Below are 24,896 nucleotides of genomic sequence, written 5' to 3'. Positions count from 1 at the left end.
TGTATATTTTACTGGTAAAAAAAAAAAAAAAAAGCTTCTTGGGACCAGGCGTGGTGGCTCACGCCTGTAATCCCAGCACTTTGGGAGACCAAGGCGGGTGGATCATCTGAGGTCAGGAGTTCGAGACCAGCCTGGCTAATATGGTAAAACCCTGTCTCTACTAAAAATATAAAAATTAGCTGGACGTGGTGGCATGCGCCTGTAGTCCCAGCTACTCGGGAGGCTGAGGCAGAAGAATCGCTTGAATTAGGGAGGTGGAGGCTGCAGTGAGCCAAGATGGCGCCATTGTACTCCAGCCTGGGTGACAATGAAACTCTGTCTCAAAAAAAAAAGGCTTCTTAGTAGTTAAAAGACACATTCGTATGCAAAGAAACAAATCTTAACCCATCCCTCACACTATATATACAAATTAACTCAAAATGGACCATAGCCCTAAATGTAAAACATAAAACTATAAAATTTCTAGAAGAGAGCAAGGGAGAAAATGTGTGTGATCCTGTGTATGATGGTTTTTTGATGTGCCAAGTTGGCTGGGATAGTCATCAGTTAGTCAATCAAACATAAATCTAAGTGTGTTGATGTGAAGGTATTTTGCAGACGTGATGAAAGTCTACAGTTGACTTTAAGTAAGAGAGATCCAGCAGAAGAGGCAGGAGAGATTCAAAGCATGAGAGACATCCAACCTGCTGTCTCTGACTTGAAGACAGCTATGAGCCAGAGAATGCAGGTGGCCTTTGGAAACTAAGAACTCTTAGCCCACAGCAAATAAGGAAAGGAGCTCCTGCAACTGCACGGAACCGAATTCTTGAACAATCTGAATGAGTCTGGAAACATATTCTCCCACTAGAGCCTCTAAAAAACAACAGCCCTACCGACACTGATTCCAGCCTGGTGAGACTCTAAGCGAAGGAACGAGCTGAGGCATCCTGTAACTGGATTTCTGACCTAAAGAACGGTGAGATAATAAATTTGTGTTGCTTTAAGACATTCAGTTTGTGGTGATTCACAGTAGCAACAGAAAATTATACACTGAGGGCCAGGCACAGTGGCTCACACCTATAATCCCAGAACTTTAGGAGGCCAAGGCAGGCGGATCACCTGAGGTCAGGAGTTTGAGACCAGCCTGGCCAACATGGTGAAACCCCATCTCTACTAAAAATACAAAAATTAGCCAGGTGTGCTCATGGGCACCTGTAATCACAGCTACTCAGGAGGCTGAGGCAGGAGAATCACTTGAGCCCGGGAGGCGGAGGTTCCAGTGAGCTGAGATCACACCACTGCACTCCAGCCTGGGCAACAGAGTGAGGCTCTATCCAAGAAAAAAAAAAAGGAAAGAAAATTATACATTGAGTTAAGCAAAGATTTCTTAGATACGACAAAAGCATTTTCCATAAATGAAAAAATACATAAATTGAACTATATCAAAATTTAAAACTCTATTCTTCAAAAGACAATGTTAAAAAAAAGATAAAGAACTTGTATCCGGAATGATAAAAAACCCAGAATATATCCCAAACTTAATAAGACAACAAAAATCCTCCCCCCAAAAATGAACAAAGAATTTGAACAGACACTTCATTAAAGACATACAAATCACCAGTAAGCACATGCAAAGATGGCCAACAACACTAAGCATTGTTAGTCATTAGGGAAATGAAAATTTAAACCACAGTAAAGTACTACACATACAGTACTACTAATGGATCAAAAAATAAAATTGACAATAATAAATGTAGACAAGGATGCAAAGCAACTGGAGTTCTCATACTTCGTCGGTGGGAATGCAAAATGGCACAGCCACTTTGGGAAACAATGCAGCAGTTTCTTATGAGTTAAATATACATTAATCATATGACCCAGAAATCTCATTCCTAAGTATTTACCCAAGGGAAATTAAAATTTATTTTCACATAAAAACCTTTTTTGCCAGGTGCAGTGGTTCACGCCTGTAATCCCAGCACTCTGGGAGGCCGAGGCAGGCGGATCACTTGAGCCCAGGAGTTCAAGATCAGCCTGGCCAACATGGCGAACACCCATCTCTACTATAAATACAAAAATTGGCTGGGCGTGGTTAATCCCAGCTACTTGGGAGGCTGAGGTGGGAGGATAGCTTGAGCCCAGGAGGCAGAGGTAGCAGTGAGCCAAGGCGGCTCCAGCCTGGGCAAAAGAGCAAGACCCTGTTTCAAAAAAAACAAAACACAACACAACAATCCTTTTGTTTTTTGTTTTTGAGTCAGGTTCTTGCTCTGTCACCCAGGTTGGAGTGCAGTGGCACCATCTCAGCTCACTGCAACCTTCGCCTCCTGGGCTCAAGGCATCCTCCCACCTCAATCTCCCAAGTAGCTGGGACTACAGGCGTGTGCCACCCGCACCCAGCTAATGTTTGTATTTTCTATAGAGATGGGGTTTCACCATGTTGCCCAGCTGGTCTTGAACTCCTGAGCTCAAGCGATCCACCTGCATCAGCCTCCCAAAGTGCTAGGATTACAGGCATGAGTCACTGTGCCCAGCCCAAAACCCTCTGTGAATGTTTATAGCAGCTTTATTCATAATTGTCAAAAACTAGAAACAACCAAATGTTCTTCAACCGGTAAGTAGATAAACAACAAACTTGAAACATCCATACAATGAAATCTTAGGAAAAAAAAAGGAATAAACTAGTGATATATGCAACACATGGATGAATCGCAAATGGATTATGGTAAATGAAAGAAGTTAGACTCAAAGGCTACAGGCTGTATGATTCAATTTACAGGACATTCTGAAAAGGGTAAAACTATAGGATCAGAAAATAGATCAGTGGTTGCCAGGGGCTGCAGCTGAAGGAAAAGGCTGACTAAAGGAACACAAGTCAACTTCAGGAGGTGACGGAATTATAAAACATCTTTTTTTTGTTTGTTTTGAGACAAGGTCTCACTCTGTTACCCAGGCTGGCATGCAGTGGTATAATCACAGCTCTGCAGCCTCAACCTTCTGGGCTCAAGTGACCATCCTACCTCAGTTTCCCAAGTACTTGGGACTATAGGTGTACACCACCATGCCTGGCTTATTTTTTCATTTTTTGTAGAGACAGGGTCTCACTATGTAGCCCAACCTGGTCTCAAACTCCTGGGCTCAGGCAATCCGCCCACCTCAGCTTCCCAAAGTGCTGGGATTACAGGTGTGAGCTAAGGAACCCTGACTAGTCTATGTGTTGAGTGTGATAGTGGTTACATGACTATATACATGTGTCAAAATTCTTACTAATTATGCACTAAAATGGTAAACATTATCATATGTAAATTACATCTTAACAAATGACTCTAAAAAAAAAATAAACCACAGGGTAGGAAACCTTGGAAATGTAATCAGGAAAAAAAAAAAATTAAACCAAAAAAATGAAAGAGGAACCAGCTGGACAGATGCTCATAAAAGCTCTAGCTATGGGGGAATGCCTTTAGTTTTAAAAGGATAACAATGGGGCTGGGTACAGTGGCTCACGCCTGTAATCCCAGGACTTTGGGAGGCCGAGGTGGGCAGATCACCTGAGATCGGGAGTTCGAGACCAGCTTGGCCAACATGGTGAAACCCCATCTCTACTAAAAATACAAAAATTAGCTGGGCGTGGTGGCACGCGCCTGTAATCCCAGCTACTTGGGAAGCTGAGGTGGGAGAATCACTTGAACCCAGGAGGCAGAGGTTGCAAGATTGCAGAGGTGAGCCAAGATTGCTCTACAGCACTCCAGCATGGGCAACGGAGAGAAAGTTCGTCTCAAAAATATATAAATACATAAATTAATTAAGTAATGGGCTGGGCACAGTGGCTCACACCTATAATCCCAGCACTTTGGGAGGTCAAGATAAGAGGATCGCTTGAGGCCAGGAGTTCGAGACTGGTCTGTGCTACATAATGAGACACCTGTCTCTACAAAAAATGAAAAACAAAAAAATTAGCTGGGCATGTGGCGCAAGCCTGTAGTCCTAGCTACTTAGGAGCCTAAGGCAAGAAGATGGCTTGAGCCCAAGAGTTCGAGGCTGCAGTGAGCTATGATCCCACCACTGCACTCAAGTCTGAGACAGCAAAATCTTGTCTCTTAAAGAAAAAAAAATTTATATATAATATATATATACTATATAAAAATATATGATATAAAATATATAATAATGAGTTTACTTCTGCCTGGACTATACTTTGAATTTTGACTTATCTAATCTAATAATGTTCAAAAGGCAGAAATAAGAAAAGGACAAAGAAAGAACAAAGAAGAGCGAACACAAGCATTCAGAGATTAAAAGAGGATACAAATGAGGAAGCAAACACATATGGGAAGATAGAGGGCTAAGGACTCACCACCAAATACATCCCCATGCAGGGTATAGAAAGGAATCAGTACTCACAGGCCCATGCTCTGACCTCAGGTGATACGCAAGTCCAGCCTTCGACCTATATGGTTTTCCGCAGTGGTGACATTTCAGGGTCATCTTTTCCAGCTCTGCAGCCCCTTTGCCACATTTTCTAACATGGTAGAGATATCCCATGATGCTGGTGAAGCTACTGGAGCAACTCTGAACACAGGAGAGAAGCCTAAACTATAATCTTACATCTTTTGACATGATCCCTAAATGTCTAAACAGCCATAAAGCATGCACCACCACAAAATACAAATAGACCCTCTGATTTCAGTAGACACTCTCCAACATCTCCCATCAGCACAACCCTTCCTTGTCTCTGGCCATCCTACTCTGATCAACCACGATTTTCAATCAGCTCAGTAGCCCCTGATAAACTACAACTGTGCATCTACTCTATGTCACAGCTTTCTCTTTGGTCTGTGATTCAACCCCATCCCAATATCAAATACCCAGCAATTTATACCAAAGTTCAGCACAGTGAGGGGTCACTGGGATCCTCTTCATCACATTAAAAAACGGATGGTAAGGAAACCCCATCAAACAAAGGGAAGGGGAATAAAAATAATTTTTTGGAAATGAGGAAGAAAATAAAGAACTATTAATGATTCAAGAGACCAAGATAGTGCAGAAGTAGGAAGTCAACAATGAGGAAGAGAAGAAATGGAAAGAACAGAAGACGTTGACTTGAGAATTCAGGGAGAAGGAACTGCTGTCCTTGGGCCCTTACCTCACGCATGCACCTGAGCTTTCCCAGTCTCTTTAGAACTGTTCGAAGCCTTTCCCTCTCAGTTGGCTCATCTATTTCATCTCCGGCTTTCAAAATGGGCTAGAAATCAAGAGAAGCAAACAAGAAGATGATTCATGGAAAAGATAATATCAGATAATATCAGGGAAAAAAATATCAGAGGAGAATCAAGGATTGGACTGGCAGCTAAGCTGGTGCTAATGAAGCCCAAGTTATCTGACTCCTGGCTTTCTCCATCTTCTCCTGAACAAAGGAAGTGAATATAATGGAAATAAGAGTTCTGAGCCTCTACCTCCCAGGATATGAACCTTTGGAGCTAACCTAAACACACAAATATTTATGGATTCACGCAAAGGTTTCGTTGTGCATTAATTCTTTTATCAAAAGGCTCTTCTTACTCACACCCTTATAAAATCCCAGAGCCATCTGCACTGAGATATCTACACTTACGTAAGTAAAAGACATCCAGGCTGGGCACAGTAGCTCACGCCTGTAATCCCAGCACTTCGGCAGGCCAAGGAGGGCGGATCACCTGAGGTCAGGAGTTCGAGACCAGCCTGGCCAACGTGGTGAAACTCAGTCTCTACTAAAAATACAAAAAATTGCTGGGCGTGGTAGCTCACACCTGTAATCCCAGCACTTTGGGAGGCCAAGGCAGGCAGATCACCTGAGGTCGGGAGGTCAAGACCAGCCTGACCAATATGGAGAAACCCCCATCTCTACTAAAAATACAAAATCAGCCGAGTGTGGTGGCGCATGCCTGTAATCCCAGCTACTTGGGAGGCTGAGGCAGGACAATAGTTTGAACCCAGGAGGTGGAGGTTGCAGTAAGCCAAGATCGTGCCACTGCACTCCAGTCTGGGCGACAGAGTGAGACTCCATCTCAAAAAAAAAAAAAAAAGACATTCAAACACTCACAAAAGACAGAAGACACTCTTACCAGACTATTATGATTTGCCATGACATGATACTTCATCCCTGCCAGTGAACGAAGTTGTTTCCCACAATGATGACAAGTAAACATTTCCTAGAAGGAAAAATACTGCTCAGTGCTAGGTTGTTCCACAGAGAAACAGAATGTCACAAAGTCCTACTAAAATGCTTTCATCTATGTCTCCTTTATTTCTCAAACTCAATAGTCACTGTATCTCAAAATCCCAGAAACTCAGTGTCATATCTTCAAGGGCAAAATACAGGCAATTCACTTATAAAATAATAAGAATTACCATTAACTGAATGCCAATATTTGCCAAGTAATGGGCTAGGCACTTAGCCCTGTGTTACTTCTTTCTTATCCTCTCATGGACTACATAAGGTTTTTGTTACTTTGTATTTATTATTTTTTCTCTATTTTACAAATGAAACTGAAGTCTACATATAAAAAGCTAAATGTCACACTAGTATGTGGCTAAGAGAAGATTCAAACCTAACTCTGTCAGATCCAAAGCCTATGTTTCCTTTATTATACAATGCTGCTTTTCATCCATTATAACCAGCATATCCAACACAGCAAAAGAGGTCTAAAGTTTGGGTAAAAATATCGTAACAGTTATGAAACGCCAAAATATCTAACCTGCTTGCAGTTTTCCATGTGTTTCTTTAAACCCTCTATGGTCTTCCTCCCCACTGCCTGGCAGGTAGGGCAGGAGACACTGCCTTTATCAACGATTTCTAAGTACCATTGCTCCTCCAAACTGCCTACAAAGGAGAGAAAGAAACACTTTGTAATCTGCAGTATTCTCCAGAAACAAAAAGCATAATCCCACGATTTAGGAAAAGTATTATAAAATGGTTTTTCCTTTTCCTGGCAGACTATAATGAAGAGACTCTTGTTGGGTATAACTTCTAAAAGTAGTATTTTTTTAGACAGTGAATAGTTTCTGAAAACTCCTACTCATTTCACCATGATAAAAACCACCTGAGAACCACTCCAAAGCTCAGTGGCTTCAAGAATTAGGCAGCAACATTTTTCACCACAGGATATAACAATAGGATACTGCGAAATGTCACAGCCTGTCTGCTGAGTGTTTCTTGTGTGCCTGAGACTATGCTAAACGTTTTTATCCATTTAATTTTCACAACAATTCTGACTGCCTTTATTACCCCTATTCATAGGGAAACTGAGGCAAGAGGAAGTTAAACAAATTAAGGCAGGTCACAAAGTTAATGAAGAGCCAAAACTTGAGCAAAAGTCTGTCTGACTCCAAACTCGGGCCCTTAGTAACTGCCTCCTTAAAGAAATGCTTTAGCACCTCATTCCTTCACAGACAACACCAACAACAAATCAGAATGTGAGAACTACATCCCACAAAACTTCCAAAAGAAAACATACCTGCTGCATAAACTGGTGGTTCCTTCCGAATACGACGGGCCTGGGATTTAGGATTGGGCTGAGTTTTAGGCCGTTGCTTCCTCCCTGACACAAGACAGAAACTTGAAGCCCAGCACATCACCCTTGCTAATACCAAAATCTCTTCCCTCTCCTTCTCTTCAACACCCTATTTCCCAGTCCCTCAACCGACTGACTGCCTAAGTCATGACAGAATGAAAGGGTATAACGAGGCAGGATGGAGGCCATTCCCTCCCAAACAATTCAAAGGGCTCAGAGGTCACTGAAGGGCTCAAACTAAGGCTTCTCTTTCCTTTATCCTCAAAGAATAAAGCTCAGTCACCCAGGGAAAAAGAAGTAGAAAAGTTACTGCCTTACCATAAAGCTTATGCTTCTTCTGAGGAAATTCTCGATAGTCTTCATCTTCTTCCTGCCTGGGTTTCCTTTTTCCCTTGGCTGATACTCCACCTGACCCTGAAGTACCATACAAAAACAAAACAAAAACTCAGCACATTTTGTAAATGAACATCTAGACCTGTGTTCAGAACATCACTCACAAGACCATCAGAGGGAAAGATCGTCAGTGAACACAGGCCTCAGAGAAATGTCTATAACGTTTTTAGGGAAGTTGGTGTAACTTCTCATTAACTGACCCACTCCCTCTTTCTTTTTATATTGTTATCTATCCCAAATCATCCATTGTTCCTTATGAATAATACGGGCATTCAAGCAATGTGTTTTGCTTAATCTTGATTTGAGGCTAACAAGAGGATAACAACTGCTCAAGATAGGACTAGCTACCAAGGACTCTTGAGAGTGTGACCATCTAGAATATTCTCCCCTGAATAACCCTTACACCAGCCCCTAAATCATCAACAGAGGATCAAACTAGAAGAAAAGGGGGGCCGGGCGCCGTGGCTCACGTCTGTAATCCCAGCACTCTGGGGGGCCGAAGTGGGAGGATTACCTGAGGTTGCGAGTTTAAGACTGGCCTGATGAACATGGAGAAACCCATCTCTACTAAAAATACAAAATTAGCCAGGCGTGTGGTGGCACATGCCTGTAATTCCAGCTACTCAGGAGGCTGAGGCAGGAGAATTGCTTGAACCCAGGAGGCGGAGGGTGCGGTGAGCTGAGATTGAGTCACTTCACTCTAGCCTGGGCAACAAGAGTGAAACTCCGTCCCAAAGAAAAAAAAAAGAAAAAGAAAAAAAAGAAGAAGAAGAAGGAGAAGGAGAAGAAGAAGAGAAAGTTCAAATCCTACAAAGAAGAAAATCAAATGCTAAGTATAACCTAGAGAAGTAAGATTAGCAGAATTTCACATAGCAGTTCATGAAGCTAATGGGACAGGATGCAATAGCCTAACACCTTAAATTTTTTTAAATCACGAATGAGAAACAAATATGTGGCATTTAATACTCTTTTTTTTTTTTTTTTTTGAGACGGAGCCTTGCTCTGTCGCCCAGGCTGGAGTGGAGTGGTGCAATCTTGGCTCACTGCAAGCTCCGCCTCCCGGGTTTACCCCATTCTCCTGCCTCAGCCTCCCAAGTAGCTGGGACTACAGGCGCCCGCCACCCAGCCCGGCTAATTTTTTGTATTTTTAGTAGATATGGGGTTTCACCATGTTAGCCAGGATGGTCTCGATCTCCTGACCTCATGATCCGCCTAACTCAGCCTCCTAAAGTACTGGGATTACAGGCATAAGCCACCACACCCGGCCGGCATTTAATACTCTTAAGAGGTATTTACAATAATCTCAAACTATAACTTTAGGAAGTGACCTGTCTTCAGATTAAAACACTGATATTGATACCTTCGACATGAGAAGTAGCAGCTGGCTTGATCCTTCTCATCTTCATCCAGTAGGTAGATTTTCGGAAAGATGCTGGAAAATCACTCACTGGTTCACACGAAGAGGCAGACGATGAACCACTTAAAGAGTCATCATGAGGGATAGTGTACTGGAAACTATTATCCTTTATGGAGCACTGGGTCCTGCTACTAATACAACATAAAAATATATACCACAAAGGAAGGTCTGGAGCAAAATTTCTATACATTCTTTTATATTATAACCAAGTTGGTTACCTGTGCAGAAAACTAAGAAGCCTGCTATAAAAACACAATGTAAGTTGTAATCACCTAACAATAACAATAGTTGATCTAACACAACATGTACAATTATTATCACACTTCATTGTAATCAGAAAGAGTAAGCAGTACATACAAATGATCACTTTGCAGCCCAACTAGACATCCTTCCTAGATTTATCTAAGAAAAGAAAGTAGGTGAAGCAATAAAGTGTTCTGTGACCCTTCGGAAGACTCCCTGGATTTGTAACCTGGTATGTCCCAGCCTCTCTCTTTCTCTGACAGAGGGATGGTAACTAAAGGGTATTTCTAAGGAAAAAGAATAGTCTGTAGGCCCTAATCTGACCCATCTTCCTTCTCCCTCAGCATTCTCCCTAAAACCTGATGCCCTATCTTATTTAGGCAACATGATACTTAGCTTCCACAGCTAAAGGATGGATGCTATCTTGCATGAATTAATCTGGCCAGAGATTTTTGGTATACAGCTGAATCCAAATTCCAAAATCTAAGACCAGTCAGTATGACAGTTAAAAAACATTACTCTCTAACTACAAAGCATCAGACACTCTTCTAGGTGGCTCAAGATGCAGTAGAGCAGCAGTTCTCCAAGAGTCGTCTATGGACTCCTAGAACCTCCCTTTTCCAGCTAAATACCTGTGAGGCCTACTTTAGATTTACGGTTCAGAAAGATCCTTCTGGCTGCTCTATGGAGACAGACCATGGGAGAAAGAGTAAACAAAAGGAAAAAAGTTACCTTGAATTGGCAGATTCAAGATAACACTTTAGATGTAGAGCTAATAAGAATTACACATAGAGAGGTTTGTTTGTGACAGCAGGGAGTTGGAAGTAACACAGTGGCCATCCTTGTAAAATGTGATAGATGCCTACTACGGAATACTATGTTGCTGTTAGAAGCAACAAAGCAATTCTACACATAGAGACATGAACATAACTAAAAAAGATACTGTTGAATGAAAAAAGAAACAAAACAGTATCTCTAGCACAATGTCAGTTCAGCAAGCTAAAAACAAATCCACACATAAAGTAGCTTATTTTAAAGCTTATTTTTAAAGGAGTCATAAATATTTAAGGGCAAACATCACACTTGTTTATACAGTTTCCTCTAGAAGGGAGGGGATGGAAATGGGGATGAATAAACACAACAGAGACTGGTTATGTCAGTATGTTACAGACAGGGAAGAATGAGTTTCGGCTCTCCACACATGAGGTCCAATAACACAAATTTAATACACAGAAGTCCTGGCTCTGGAAGGGCAGCTAAGCCCACTAAGGCCCACCCCTCCTGCTCACTGGACTCTGTAAAGCAAACAAAAACAAGTAAATTGCGCAGGGGAGTCAAAGTTGGGAGAAGTGACCCAAATGGGGTGAGTTTTCCAGTTCTGTCCTTTTCCCTTAAGTATGAATTTGCAATGAGGATGAACCCCACTTTCAGAGCAGCATGGGCAGCTTTAATTCTAGAAACTCCCTTCTTTCTGACCAGGTAAATCAGGAAAAAAGGTCCCTGCGGACCAGAATTGGGGGTCTGGGGGTGGGGGGAATGCTGGAGAGAAAACAGGCAAAAAAGAGAATCCCTTAATTGAGTGTATAAACCCACACAAGTCACAACTTAACCTTAGCCATGAATGTGTGGCATATATCCATACGTACCAGCCTAGCAAAGACTTTGAAAACCAAAATAAGATTTGAACTCTAATGTGACCCAAACCAAAGCAGCAAAAGCCTGGAGAACTGAAACAAGATTGGAAACACCTGCAGAAGTCTCAGACCAGCCCCTGAGCTATTCACGTTTGGGACAGCCCAAATCATCATAGCAAAGACATAAAGAACAGAACTGAGATTTTAACCAATGCCTCCAAAAGCAAGACAGAAGTTCTGGCCTGAATCTGAAGCAGGGTTGCCTGCTAAAAACAGAAATAGCAACATTCCCCAGAAGAATTATAATAGGACCCAAAATCTACACAAGAAGTATTCACAATGATGAGGATAAATTCCAAAATTATGCAACACACAAAGAACCAGGAAAATGTAAGCAATTTTCAAAGGAACAGATGACCAAACCCTGCCAACCCCAAGGTGATCCAGATGTTGGGACTATCAAATACTTTCAATAAAAAAGAAATACTTTCTTATAAAGAAAACACACAAGAAATGAAGGAAAAGGTAGGAATCATCAGCAGAAAAAGAAACCGTAAAAAAGAACCAAATGAAGTCTTAGAACTGAAAAATACAGTATCTGAAATACAAACTCATCAGATAGGTTCAGTAATAGAATGGAGATGACAGAGGAAAGAGTCCGTGGACTTGAAGACTGTTCAATAGAAATGACCCAGTCTCCACCAGGTACGGTGGCTCCCGCCTGTAATCCCAACACTTTGGGAGGCTGATGCAGGCAGATCACAAGGTCAGGAGTTCGAGACCAGCCTGACCAACCTAGTGAAACCCTGTCTCTACTAAAAATACAAAAAAATTAGCTGGGCCTGGTGGCAGGTGCCTGTAACCTCAGCTACTCAGGAGGCAGGAGAATGGCTTGAACCTAGGAGGTGGAGGTTGCAGTGAGCAGAGATCGCGCCACTGCACTCCAGCCTGGGTGATAGTGCGAGACTCCGTTTCAAAAAAATAAAAAATAATAATTAAAAAAAAAAAAGTCTGAAGAACAAAGAGAAAAAAAGATTGAAAAACAGTCCACAGAACCCTAATACCAAAAGTTTTAACTTAAGTGTAGTTGTAATCCCAGAGGAGAGGCAAAAGATACGAAGGCAGAAAAATACATTTGAAAAAAAAAAAACGGTGGAAAATCCCCCACATTTGGTCAGATATAAATTTACAGATTCAAGGAGCTCAACAAACACCAAATAGGATAACTCAGAGAAAAACATACTAAGACATATCTTTTTGTTTTGTTTTGAAACACAGTCTCATTCTGTTCTACAGGCCAGAGTGCAGTGGCACATGGATCACTGCAGCTTGGACCTCTCTGGCTCAAGTGATCCTCCCACTTCACCATACCTGAGTAGCTGGGACCACAGGTGCACACCATCATATCCACTAAATTCTGTGTTTTTTCATAGAGACAGGGTCTTGTTATGTTGCCCAGGTTGATCCAAAGCACTTTTTTTCTTTTTTTTTTTTTTTGAGACAGGGTCTCACTCTGTCACTCAGGCTGAAGTGTAGTGGCTCAAGCACAGCCTCCACCTCCCAGGCTTAAACAATCCTCCAACCTCAGCCTCCTGAGTAGCTGAGACCACAAGTGTGTGCCACGGTACCCAGCTCACTCTTTTTCGTGTGTGTGTAGAGACGGGGTCTCACTTTGTTGTCCAGGCTGGTCTTAAACTCCTGGGCTCAAGCAATCTTCCTACCTCAGCCTCCCAAAGTGCTGGGATTACAGGCATGAGCCACGGTACCCAACCAAGACACATCTTAATGAAACTATTCAGCCAGGAAGGGGAGAGGAGAGATGGGGGAGTGAAAAGAGGAAAAAAAGAAAAAGAATATAAATATATTGGCTGGGCGTGGTGGCTCACGCCTATAATCCCAGCACTTTGGGAGGCCGAGGCAGGTGGATCACCTGAGGTCGGGAGTTCAAGACCAGCTTGACCAACATGGAGAAACCCCATCTCTACTAAAAATACAAAATTAGCTGGGCATGGTGGCACATGCTGTAATCCCAGCTACTAGGTAGGCTGAGGCAGAAGAAACACTTGAACCTGGGAGGCGGAGGTTGTGGTGAGCCAAGATCGTGCCATTTGTACTCCAGCCTGGGCAACAAGCGAAACTCTGTTTCAAAAAAAAAAAAAAGGTAAACATGATAAATTATATAAGTATACTTTACTTCAGTAAAAAATAAACTAGGCCAGGTGTTGTGGCTCACACCTGTAATCCCAGCACTTTGGGAGGCCAAGGCAGGCAGATCACTCGAGGTCAGGAGTTGGAGACCAGCCTGGCCAACGTGGTGAAACCCCACCTCTACTAAAATACAAAAATTAGCTGGGTATGGTGGTGGGTGCCTGTAGTCCCAGCTACTTGGGAGGCTGAGACAGGAGAATCACTTGAACCTGGGAAGCAGAGGATGCAGTGAGCCGAGATGATGCCACTGCACTCCAGCCGCCCTGGGTGACAGAGCGAGACTCCATCTCAAAAAAACAAAAAAATTAAAAATAAAAATAAAAAAACTAAGCTGGGTGCAATGGCTCAAGCCTGTAATCCCAGCACTTTAGGAGGCTGACGCAGGCAGATCCCTTGAGCCCAGGAATTCAAGACCAGCCTGGGCAACATGGCAAAACCCTATCTCTATTAAAAATACAAAAAATTAGCCAGTTGTGGTGGCGGGCACCTATAGTCCCAGCTACTCAGCAGGCTGAGGTAGGAGAATCACCTGAGCCTAGGAGGATGAGGCTGCAGTGAGCAGAGGTTGCACCACTGCACTCCAGCCTGGGCAACAGGAGTTAGATCCTGTCTCAAAATAACTTTTTTAAATAAATAAGAAACTATTCAAAGCCAAAGATTTTGTTTTAAACTAGAAAGCTTCAGAAAAGTGACATACTACATTACAGGAAATGATTTAAATGACCATGGGTTTCTCAACAGAAACCAAGAATGCCAGAAGACAGTAGAGTATCTTTAAAATCGGACCAGTGTAATGGCTCACACTTGTAATCCCAGCACTTTGGGAGGCCAAGGCAGGGAGACTGTTTGAGCCCACGAGTTCAAGACCAGCTTAGGCAACATAGCAAGACCTTGTCTCTACAAAAAATAATTTTAAGGCTGGACGTGGTGGCTCATGCCTGTAATCCCAGAACTTTGGGAGGCCGAGGCAGGCGGATCACAAGGTCAAGAGATCAAGACCATCCTGGCCAACATAGTGAAACCCTGTCTCTACTAAAAATACAAAAATTAGCTGGGCATGGTGGCGTGTGCCTGTAGTCCCAGCTACTTGGAAGGCTGGGACAGGAGAAACGCTTGCACCTGGGAGGCAGAGGTTGCAGTGAGCCGAGATACGCCACTGTGCTCCAGCCTGGTGACAGAGTGAGACTCCGTCTCAAAAAATAATAATAATTTTAAGAACTTAATTGTACATTTTAAAATAAGTAAAAGAGTGTAACTGGACTGTCTATAACACAAAGGATAAATGCTTGAGGGGATGGATATCCCATTCCCCATGATGTGATTTCACATTGTATGCCCGTATCAAAATATCTCATGTACCACATAAATATATATCCTTACTATGTACCCACAAAAAAATAAAAATAAACAAAATTTAAAGCAATTATCCAGGTGTGGTGCCATGCATCTATAGTCCCAGCTACTCAGGAGGCTAAAGTGGGAGGATCCCTTGAGCTGAGGAATTTGAGGCTTCAGTGAGCTATCACTGCGCCACTGCACTTCAGCCGTGGCAACAGAGTGAGACCCTGTCTCCAAAAAGAAAAAAGAAAAGGAAAAAGAAACATCTTTAAAATCTTGAGAGAAAAAATTTGTGAATTCAGAATTCTATATTCAGTGAAAATGTCCTCAGAAATAAAACTAAGAGAATTTGTTGTAAGCAGGCCTGCTCCATAAGAAATGCTAAAACAAATGATTCCAGCTGAAGAAAAATAATGAGAGAGAGAAAATTGGATTTTTAAGAATGAAGAAAGAGTAATAGAAATGGTAAACAGGCTGGGCACGGTGGCTCAAGCCTGTAATCCCAGCACTTTGGGAGGCCGAGACGGGCAGATCACAAGGTCAGGAGATCTAGACCATCCTGGCTAACACGGTGAAACCCCGTCTCTACTAAAAAATACAAAAACCTAGCCAGGCGAGGTGGCGGGCGTCTGTAGTCCCAGCTACTCGGGAGGCTGAGGCAGGAGAATGGCGTGAACCTGGGAGGCGGAGCTTGCAGTGAGCTGAGATCCGGCCACTGCACTCCAGTCTGGGCGACAAAGCGAGACTCTGTCTCAACAAAAAAAAAAAAAAAAAAAAAAGGAAATGGTAAACAGGCTGGGGTAGATGGCTCACACCTCTGTAATGTCAGCTACTTGGGAGGCTGAGGTGGGAGGATCACTTGAGCCCAGTAAGCAATGAATGTGCCACCAACTCCAGCCTGGGCAACAGAGCAAGACACTGTCTCTTAAAAATACAAGAGGAGGGGCAGACACGCAGCATTCAAATAATCCAAAAGAAGAAACTCAGGAACAAAAAACAAGAGATAAACAGAGAACAAAAAATAAAAGGGTAGACTATCCAACCATATCAATAATTAATTTAAATGTTTACAGTCTAAACACTCCAGTTAAAAGTCAGCAATTGACAGAGTAAATTAAAAAGTGATACCCTACTACATGCTACCTACAAGAAGCACACTCTAAAATATAAAGACATCTATAGATTGAAAGTAAACGGATGAAAAAAATTGTATCATACAATCAGCAAACATAAGGCTGGAATGACTATTTTAATATCAGATAAAACAGACTTCAAGACAAAGAGTACTGCCAGAGATAAAAAGAGACACTTCATAATGACAAAAGTGTCAAATCATTGGGAAGACATAATTACCCACCGTATGTGCCTAATAATAGAGCCTCAAAGTACACAAAGCGAAAACTGACAGAATTACAGGGAAAAATAGACAATTCCACAATCCTAGCAGAAAATTTAAGACCTCCCCCTTTCAGCAATTGATACTAGACAAAAATTCAGTGAAAGATGAAAATTATCTGAACTGCACTATTAGCCACCTTGCTCTAGTTAACATTTACACAAGACTACATCTAACAACTGCAGGATATATATTCTTTTCAAGTGCACATTGTGCATTCATTAAGCTAGATCTTACGCTGGGCCATCAACTTTAACTTTTATTAAAAGGATGAGAATTACACAGTGTATTCTCTGACCACATTGGTATCAACTTAGGAATCAATAATAGGAAGATATCTAAAAACAAAAAACACAAAAAATCCAAATATCTGCAAATTAAATGATCTACTTCTAAATAATTCATAGGTCCAAAATGAAATCACAAATGAAATTTGAAAATATTTTACACTGGAAAAACAACAAAAATATGCATATCAACATTTGTAGGATGCAACTAAAACAATACTTAGAAAGAAACTTAAAGCTCTAAATGCTTATTCTAGAAAAGATCTAAAATCAATGACTTAAGATTTCACCTTAAGATACCTTAAAAGGAAAAGCAAAGTAAACCAAAGAAAAGGTAAGAAAAGAAACCCATGAACTAGAAAACAGACAACAGGGGAAATGTGGTTCTTTGAAATGATCACAAAATTGACAACCCTGTAGCTAGACTGATCAACAAAAAAAGATACTACAAATAACCAGTGTCAGAAATGAAAGAGGGGTTATCGCAGATTATGTAGACATTAAGTAATAATATACTTTGAATAACTTCATGCTAATCTATGGAAAAATTACAATGAACAAATTTCTTTAAAAATACTACTTACCAAAACTGACACAAGAAGAAACTGGAAATCTAAGTAGCCCTGTATCTATTAAATAAACTGAATTTATGAAATCCTTCCCAAAGTGAAAACTCCAGGCCCACGTAGTTTCACTGCTGAATGCCATTGCAATAGTTTAAAACAAGATCAAAAGGAAAAAAGCAAAACTGTCCCTACTTGCAGATTATATGATTGCTTACAAAATAAATCCCAAGGAATCTACAAAACAATTACTAGAACTAATAAATTAATTTATAAAGTGTCAGGATACAAGGATAGCATACAAAGTCAACTGAGTACTTATACACTAGCAACAATCAACTAGAAAATGACATTATAAAAATAATACCATTTACAATTACATCAGAATAAGATAATATACCTGGGAACAAACCTAACAAAAGATGTTCAAGACTTTTACAATGAAACTACAACACATTGCTGAGAGTAATTAAGAAGACTTAAATAAAGGGGAAAATATAGCATGTTCATAAATCAGAAAACTCAATATTGTTAAAATAGCAATTTTCCCCAAAGGAATCTATAGATTCAATATAATACCAATCAATACTCAGCAAGCTTCTTTCAATAGATATTGGCAACCCAATTCTATACTTTTTATAAAAACGCAAAGAACTGAGAATAACCAAAACAATTTTGAAAAAGAACACTAAAGTTAGAGGACTTACTGATTTCAAGAGTCTAAATAAACACCAACAGAACAGAATAAGGAGAGTCCAGAAACAGACCTACACATATACATGTCCAAGTGAAGTTTGATAAAGGTGCCAAGGCAATTCAGTAGAGAAAGAAAACTCTTTCCAACAACTGGGTATACAAATAGAAAAAAAAGCCAACACTGACCCTTACCATATAACATTCACAGAAATTAACTCTAAATGAGTCACAGACCTAAATATAAAACCTATAAAACTTCTAGAAGAAAAGACCAGAGAAAATCTTTGCAATTAGGGAGGCAAAAGTTCCTTTTTAATTACTATCATTTCTTAAGACGGAATCTCGCTCTGTTGCCCAGGCTGGAGTGCAGTGGCACCACCTCGACTCGCTACAACCTCCAGGGAGGCAAAGGTTTCTTAAATAGGATACAGAAAAGCATGAAACGTAAGAAAAAATGATAAACTTAAACCTTTTGCTCTTCAAAAGACATCATTAAGAAAATGAAAAACAAACCAGACTGTAAGGAAATATAATAGACAAAGGAGTTGTATTCAGGACAGATTTTTTTTAAATACCACAATCCAGTAAGATAAACCACTTTTTTTAAGGGACAAAAATGTAAACTGACACTTTACAAAAGATACACAAATGGCCAATAAGAACACGAACAGATGAAGGCCGGGCACGGTGGCTCACATCGTTAACCCCACCACTTTGGGAGGCAAAGGTGGGCAGATCACCTGAGGTCGGGAGTTCAAGACCAGCCTGACCAACATGGAGAAACCCTGTCTCTACTAAAAACACAAAATTAGCCGGGTGTGATGGTGCATGCCTGTAATCCCAGCTACTCAGGAGGCTGAGGCAGAAGAATCGCTTGAACCGGAGAGGCGGAGGTTGCGGTGAGCCAAGATCGTACCATTGCACTCCAGCCTGGGCAACAAGAGCGAAACTCTGTCTCAAAAAAATAAAAAATAAAAAAGAATATGAACAGATGCAAAAAAACCTTTTTTTAAAAGAATACGAACAGATGCTCAACATTATTATTCATATATGATGAATTAAAAACCACAAATTAGGCCAGGTGCGGTGGCTCAACCCTGTAACCCCAGCACTTTGGCAGGCCAAGGCGGGCAGAGCACTTGAGGTCAGGAGTTCCAGACCAGCCCGGCCAACATGGTGAAATCTCATCTCTACTAAAAATACCAAAATTAGTCAGGCACGGTAGTGAACACCTGTAATCCCAAGCTACTCAGGAAGCTAAGTCAGGAGAATCAATTGAACCCAGGAGGCAAAGGCTTCAGTGAGCCGAGATCGGGCCACTGCACTCCAGGCTGGGTGACAGAGGGAGACCCTGTTTGAAAAAAAAAACAAAAACAAAACACAAAAACCCACGAATTAAACCCACAGTGAGACACCACTATACACCCATTAAATTAGCTAAAATTGAAAAGACTGACTCTCACACATTGCTGGTAGGAATGCAAAATAATACCACTTTGGAAAGCAGGTAGTTTCTTAAAAAGCTAAACATACTCCTGCCATATGAATCAACTAACCTATGATGGTAAATACTACCTTAGATATTTATCCAAAGAAATGAAAGCATTTGTCCACACAAGACTTGTACATGAATGTTCACAGCAGCCTTATTGTTTGACTCCCTAAAACTGAAAATAACTCAAATGTCCATCAAGGTAGATGGCTAAACAAATTATGGTATCCATAATGGAATTCTACTCAGCAATAAAAACTATTTTTCATCTTAAAATCATTATTCTGAGTGAAAGAAATCATGAAAAAAGTGAGAACATACTGTGTGACTTCACTTATATAAAATTCTAGAATATGCAAACCACTGTACAGTGGTGCCTGTGGACAGGAGTGGAGGAAGAATGGCAAAAAGACATGAACAAACTTTTGAGAGAGATGAAAACGTTTATTATCTTGATTGTGGCAATGGTTTCATGGGTACAGACATAGGTCAAAGCTGACCATGGTGTACGCTTTAAATATGTGCAGTCTATTGTACTCTAATTACACCTCAATAAAGATATTTTTAAATTTTAATGGATTGGCAGCCCTCTAAGGCCAAAACCTACTATCCCAAACAATGCTAGAAAGACTTGATGGGGCAGGCGCAGTGGTTCATGCCTGCAATCCTAGCACTTTGGGAGGCCAAGGTGGGCGAACTGCCTGAGCTCAGGAGTTCAAGACCAGCCTGGGCAACACGGTGAAACCCGTCTCTACTAAAATACAAAAACTTAGCTGGGCACGGTGGTGTGTGCCTGTAATCCCAGCTACTCGGGAGGCCAAGGCAGGAGAATTGCTTGAACCCGGGAGGCGGAGGTTGTGGTGAGCCGAGATCATGCCACTGCACTCCAGCCTAGGAGAGCAAGACTTCATCTCCAACAACAACAACAAAAAGACCTGATGGTACCAACGGACCATTAAGAGCCAAGTCCCATATAACAACTCTTAGGAAACTCTCCATGTAGGAATTTCTTACTATCAGTGTAGGACTCAGAAATACAGTACCCATATACCTTCTTATAAATAAGCAAAAGCATACTGAAAAGGCAATAGTTCATATGATCATCATAATTGACTCTTGGAGATTAAGTCAACGTGGTTAGGGAATCCCTCCTCCAGGTCTCGTGTTTTATTTTTAAAGGACTCAACAAAAACAATTTTCAAGTATTTTACAGTATCTACCCATCAACCCCAGGACATTTGATTATTTGTAAAAAACCAGATTAAGCTCAAACTTCCCTTTCCATACATATAACAAGAAAAAGTTTTGTTGCGATACAATGACTACCATAATTGTATTTATTTTATAATTTGTTGTCACCAGTGTGGCAACTCTCAGCTTCTGATCACAAACATAAAAAGTTTAGCCTATTTTCAACTCCTTTCTGATCTAGCAAAAAATTTTAAAAGCCCCTAGCTCATTCTTCTACATGCATATGTTTAGATTTCATTAGAAGAGTACTTTAGTTCATCTTGTTATTCTTTGTAAACTTATTTAATTCTACCCAGTCTTTAAAAGCCGGTGTTCTCCATGCTCTACTCTTCTCTGGTCTCACTTCTCACCATTGACTCTCAAATGCCACAATCTCCTAGGAAGCTAGTTAAAAATAAAGATTTCCACGCCCTAAACCCAATGATTCCAAATCTGGTTAATGCATAGGGACTTAATAATCTTATTTTTTAACAATTATCTCTAGGTGACCAAGGTTCATACTGAGAAACATCGCTCTAACCACTTTAACTAGAAGAGCCCATTAAAACTCTCAGCTTGTGGAGGAAAACATCATGTTTCCAATTATTTTTTACAGCTGATGATTCCCAACTCTGTATTTCAGACCAGCCGTTCATCTGAGGTCCAAACCTATTTGATTTTGTTCCAAATGTTGCTCCTCATTCAGAAATTCCTAGTTCTGTGAATTACACCAAAATTCACCTGATGGCCAAAGCCAGAAACCCATAGACATCCTATCTTCCTTCTCTTACTCACTTATCATCACAACCTGTACGCTCCCTATACGTTGTTCCCTATGTATTCCCTATGTATTGTTCCCACCACAGGCTGCATGTTCTTTATTAATCTGTTAGGCTATCATAATAACCTCTGAACCAGTTTCCTAGTACCCTTCCAAATCCATCCTTCATAATGCTGCCAGAGTGGCCTAAGACCAATTATCTGGCTATGTCATTCCCTCATTATCTCTTCCAGGATAAAATCCAAACACTTTAGTATGCCATAACAGGTCCTTCATGGTCTAGCCCCTACTAACCTCTCTAAATGCTCTCCCTGCAATCCCTCATCCTCCATCCCACACAGAACTACTTACTATCCCATTAACTTTTTCCACACGTTCACATACTGTTCTCTGTTCTGAAAAACCTTTCTCCTTCTCACTAACTGTATGATTCAACTTTCAGGTTTCTACTTAGGAGTGACCTGCTCTGATAATCCTTCCCTTCCAAACTATCACTCCCTTTCCCCAAAGGCTAAATTAAATTCCCATTTAAAAATATTTACTTATTACAATGAACTGCGTTGATCTACTTGCCTATCTCCCCTTCTAGACTGCTAGTTGTTTTTCATGCCTGTATACCTAACCTACTACAGAACTGGCACACAGCAAACATGTAGTAAATGTCACCTGAATGAATGAATCCATTTAATGTCTAGTTAACAGGAATGTTTTCTTTTGTATTAACCATGGAAAAACTAAGCACCTTCAGGGTACTAAATAACAAACCAGTCTTACAGCCAAGTAGTTTAAAAATACAAGGATTTCTTACGGCCATTTTTTTAAATCATCCATCCCAAGTTCATCACTGTATTTATGTGCACGAAATTGATGTCTGGAGATATACGGAATTACCACTGAGTCACTGGTTCCATTTTTATTATAATTGGTACTCTTTTTATGCAAGCTAGGTTTTTCTCCCACACACCAGACTTAGACCTACACTGTCCAATCCGATAGCCACTAGCTACAGGTGGCTATTTAAAGTTAGTTAAAATTAAATAAAATTTAAAATTCAACCCCTCAGTCGCACTAGCCACATTTCAAGCGCTCAAAAGCTGTACAGGGCTAGTAGTTATGATACTAGACAGTGAAGATGCAGAACATTTTCGTCACAAGAAGTTCTACTGGACAGCGCTGGCCACAAAATCACACAAGAACCTTAGAAACCTAACTTACTTAGCAAATAAAATTTAAAATTCAGTCCCTCATTTGCACTAGCCACATTTCAACTACTCAAAATCCACACAGGGTTAGTGGCTATGATACTGGACAATGCAGATACAGAACATTTTCATCACAGGAAGAAGTTCTACTGGACAGCGCTGGCGACACAATCATAAAAGGACCTTAGAAAACCTCACTTACTTCTTAGCTCCCACGATCCTCGTGCTCCTCTGCTGCTTAAAGGTTGTGGGTCCCGAAGTCTAGCAAATCACAAGCACACGAGTGAGTGCTAGGGACCTCTGAACCTCGACCACAAAAAGACGAATTCCCCTATGCCCAGAAGAAATGAAGCTCTCCCGGGGCAACCACCTCAAACACAAGAAGGCAACACCTTTTAGGAAAAATATGCTGTCCTATCTTCCAGCAGTGCAAAGGCGGGTAACAATACCAGAGCCTTCGTCTTCCCCCATTCTCAAAGCCCTGTCCCAGGCTCTAAAAGGGAGGCCAAAAGAAAAGACAACGGATATGAGAGACATTGGGGATGTAAAAGGAATAGAAACTAATGGCAATGTGGCGAGGAATTAAATTCAAGGAGGTAGGGTACAGGCAGCAGAACGTAGGTAAAGAAAAAGGGGACAGGTGATCTGATCTAGAAGGGTGGGGCCTACGATGGCCTCTGATAAAACCAACTCTGAGCATGGGACAAAAGCGAGGGACCGCGTGTTCCGGGCTCGACAGCGCTACCTCTAAAGCATAACGGTCAAACCAAGAAACTCACGGCGGGTACAGCACCGAGTCTGGAAGACATCACTCCCTCTCCACGCCTAACAATTTCACCCAAGGGCTCCGGCCAGACCAACGCCACTTCCGCTCTCCTCGCCTCTCCCGGATGTGGGTTCGGCTCCGCCTAGCCCTCTTCTGAACTTCTACTTCCGCCTAGCGCTTCCGAGGGGGCTGCGGCCGGAGCGAGTCACGTGACGAGTCACCCTCCGATTCCTCTGAGACCCCGCCCCACTGGGATTGCGACGCGGGACCCGGGAACTTATGGGTGGGATCTGGAGCGAAGGGGCGGAGCTTGGAGCCTCGACCGGGCCTCAAAACCCCTGGCTCTCATTCCGAACCTTTGCACAACTCCTCGTGTCCTTCCAGCCTGCCTTCCCCACCCACCCGCCCAGTGGTCTCAGTCCAGATGCACAGGGAGATCATGTACTGCCCCTTTATTGATCTTAGAGAAATTACAGACCCATTCTCACACGCCTCCCCCCGGTAGAGAGACATGGAAGCCTTTCCACGCTGGGGGCGCAGGAATTGGAGGCAGTGGCTGAGCAGGAAAGAAGCCTGGAAAGGGCAGCACGATGAAGACTTAGGACAATGAATAATAGGGGCGGGCCCCGCCTCATCGAGTAGCTTCAGGCCTCCACACTTGTCCTGCTTTGGGATTTTTATGTGTGGTGCCGAGGAGACTTGTCTGATTCTTGAAATCTCTAGACAAACTATGGCTGGGCCTCTCCCCAGGGGAACTGTACTTGAGTCCCTCTTTAAGGGGACTGCGTCGGCTCCTCTCAGAGGGACTGCGATGGTTCCTCCCAGAGGGCCTCCCTGGCCTCATCTCAGAGGGACTGTGACGGGTTCTCTCACAGGAACGGCGATGGCTCCTCTCAGAGGGCCTCCCTTGCCTCATCCCAGAGGGACTGTGATGGCTTCTCTCAGAGGGACTGTGACAGGCTTTCCCAGAGGAACTGTGTCCTCTCCTCTCAGAGGGACTGCAACGGCTTCTTTCCAAGGGACTGAGGGGGCTCTTCTCTGAGGGACTGTGACTTCTCTCAGAAATCCTACGATGGCTCCTCTCAAAGGACCTGTGAGATCTCCTCTCAGAGGGACTGCGATGGCTCCTCTCCGAGAGACTGCGATGGCTCCTCTCAGAGAGACTGTGACGGCTCCTCTCCAAGGGACTGTGATGTCTTCTCTCAGAGGGACTGCGATGTCTTCTCTGAGAGGGACTGCGATGGCTTCTCTCTGAGGGACTGCGATGTCTTCTCTGAGAGGGACTGCGATGGCTCCTCTGAGAGGGACTGCGATGTCTTCTCTCAGAGGGACTGCGATGTCTTCTCTCAGAGGGACTGCTACGGCTTCTTTCTGAGGGACTATGATATCTTCTCTGAGAGGGACTGCGATGGCTCCTCTGAGAGGGACTGCGATGTCTTCTCTGAGAGGGACTGTGTTGTCTTCTCTCAGAGGGACTGCTGTGGCTCCTCTGAGAGGGACTGCGATATCTTCTCTCAGAGGGACTGTGATGTCTTCTCTCAGAGGGACTGCGATGTCTTCTCTCAGAGGGACTGCGATGTCTTCTCTCAGAGGGACTGCTGTGGCTCCTCTGAGAGGGACTGCAATATCTTCTCTCAGAGGGACTGTGATGTCTTCTCTCAGAGGGACTGCGATGTCTTCTCTCAGAGGGACTGCTACGGCTTCTTTCTGAGGGACTATGATAC

The 24,896-nt window shown here is 42.2% G+C and overlaps 2 protein-coding genes across 8 annotated transcripts in view; both read right to left on the bottom strand.

Moving 5' to 3' along the window:
* LOC105479742 (zinc finger protein 512) overlaps nt 1-23,333 on the bottom strand; it is a 38,974-nt gene extending 15,641 nt beyond the window's left edge. For 4 of the 7 annotated variants that reach the window (XR_011611563.1, XM_011737922.2, XM_071076423.1 and 1 more), the window contains exons 1-9: nt 23,186-23,327; nt 22,609-22,667; nt 9,280-9,467; nt 7,845-7,940; nt 7,470-7,553; nt 6,711-6,835; nt 6,078-6,164; nt 5,120-5,218; nt 4,378-4,545 (exon numbers count right to left, since the gene is read on the bottom strand). Coding sequence is in view for 6 of the 7 variants with exons in the window: in XM_011737922.2 (XP_011736224.1) it covers nt 4,378-4,545; nt 5,120-5,218; nt 6,078-6,164; nt 6,711-6,835; nt 7,470-7,553; nt 7,845-7,940; nt 9,280-9,467; nt 22,609-22,667; nt 23,186-23,215 (936 nt within the window). In the remaining variant the exon portion in view is untranslated. Of the gene's footprint in view, nt 1-4,377; nt 4,546-5,119; nt 5,219-6,077; nt 6,165-6,710; nt 6,836-7,469; nt 7,554-7,844; nt 7,941-9,279; nt 9,468-22,608; nt 22,668-23,185 lie in introns of all 7 variants that reach the window. The other 3 variants (XM_011737923.3, XM_011737924.2, XM_011737928.2) reach the window with 3 other exon arrangements.
* Nucleotides 23,334-23,607: 274 nt separating this feature from the next.
* Nucleotides 23,608-24,896, bottom strand: part of LOC105479909 (SPATA31 subfamily H member 1) — a 42,793-nt gene continuing 41,504 nt past the window's right edge. Inside the window, exon 6 of the mRNA XM_071076428.1 lies at nt 23,608-24,752. Within this exon, the coding sequence (XP_070932529.1) occupies nt 23,804-24,752 (949 nt within the window). The 3' untranslated portion in view covers nt 23,608-23,803. The remainder of the gene's footprint in view (nt 24,753-24,896) is intronic.

The sequence above is a fragment of the Macaca nemestrina genome, chromosome 13 (genome assembly GCF_043159975.1).
Source record: "Macaca nemestrina isolate mMacNem1 chromosome 13, mMacNem.hap1, whole genome shotgun sequence".
Taxonomy (NCBI): domain Eukaryota; kingdom Metazoa; phylum Chordata; class Mammalia; order Primates; family Cercopithecidae; genus Macaca; species Macaca nemestrina.
The sequence above is the reverse complement of the archived record's forward strand: the minus strand, read 5'-3'. Positions and strand labels throughout refer to the sequence as shown.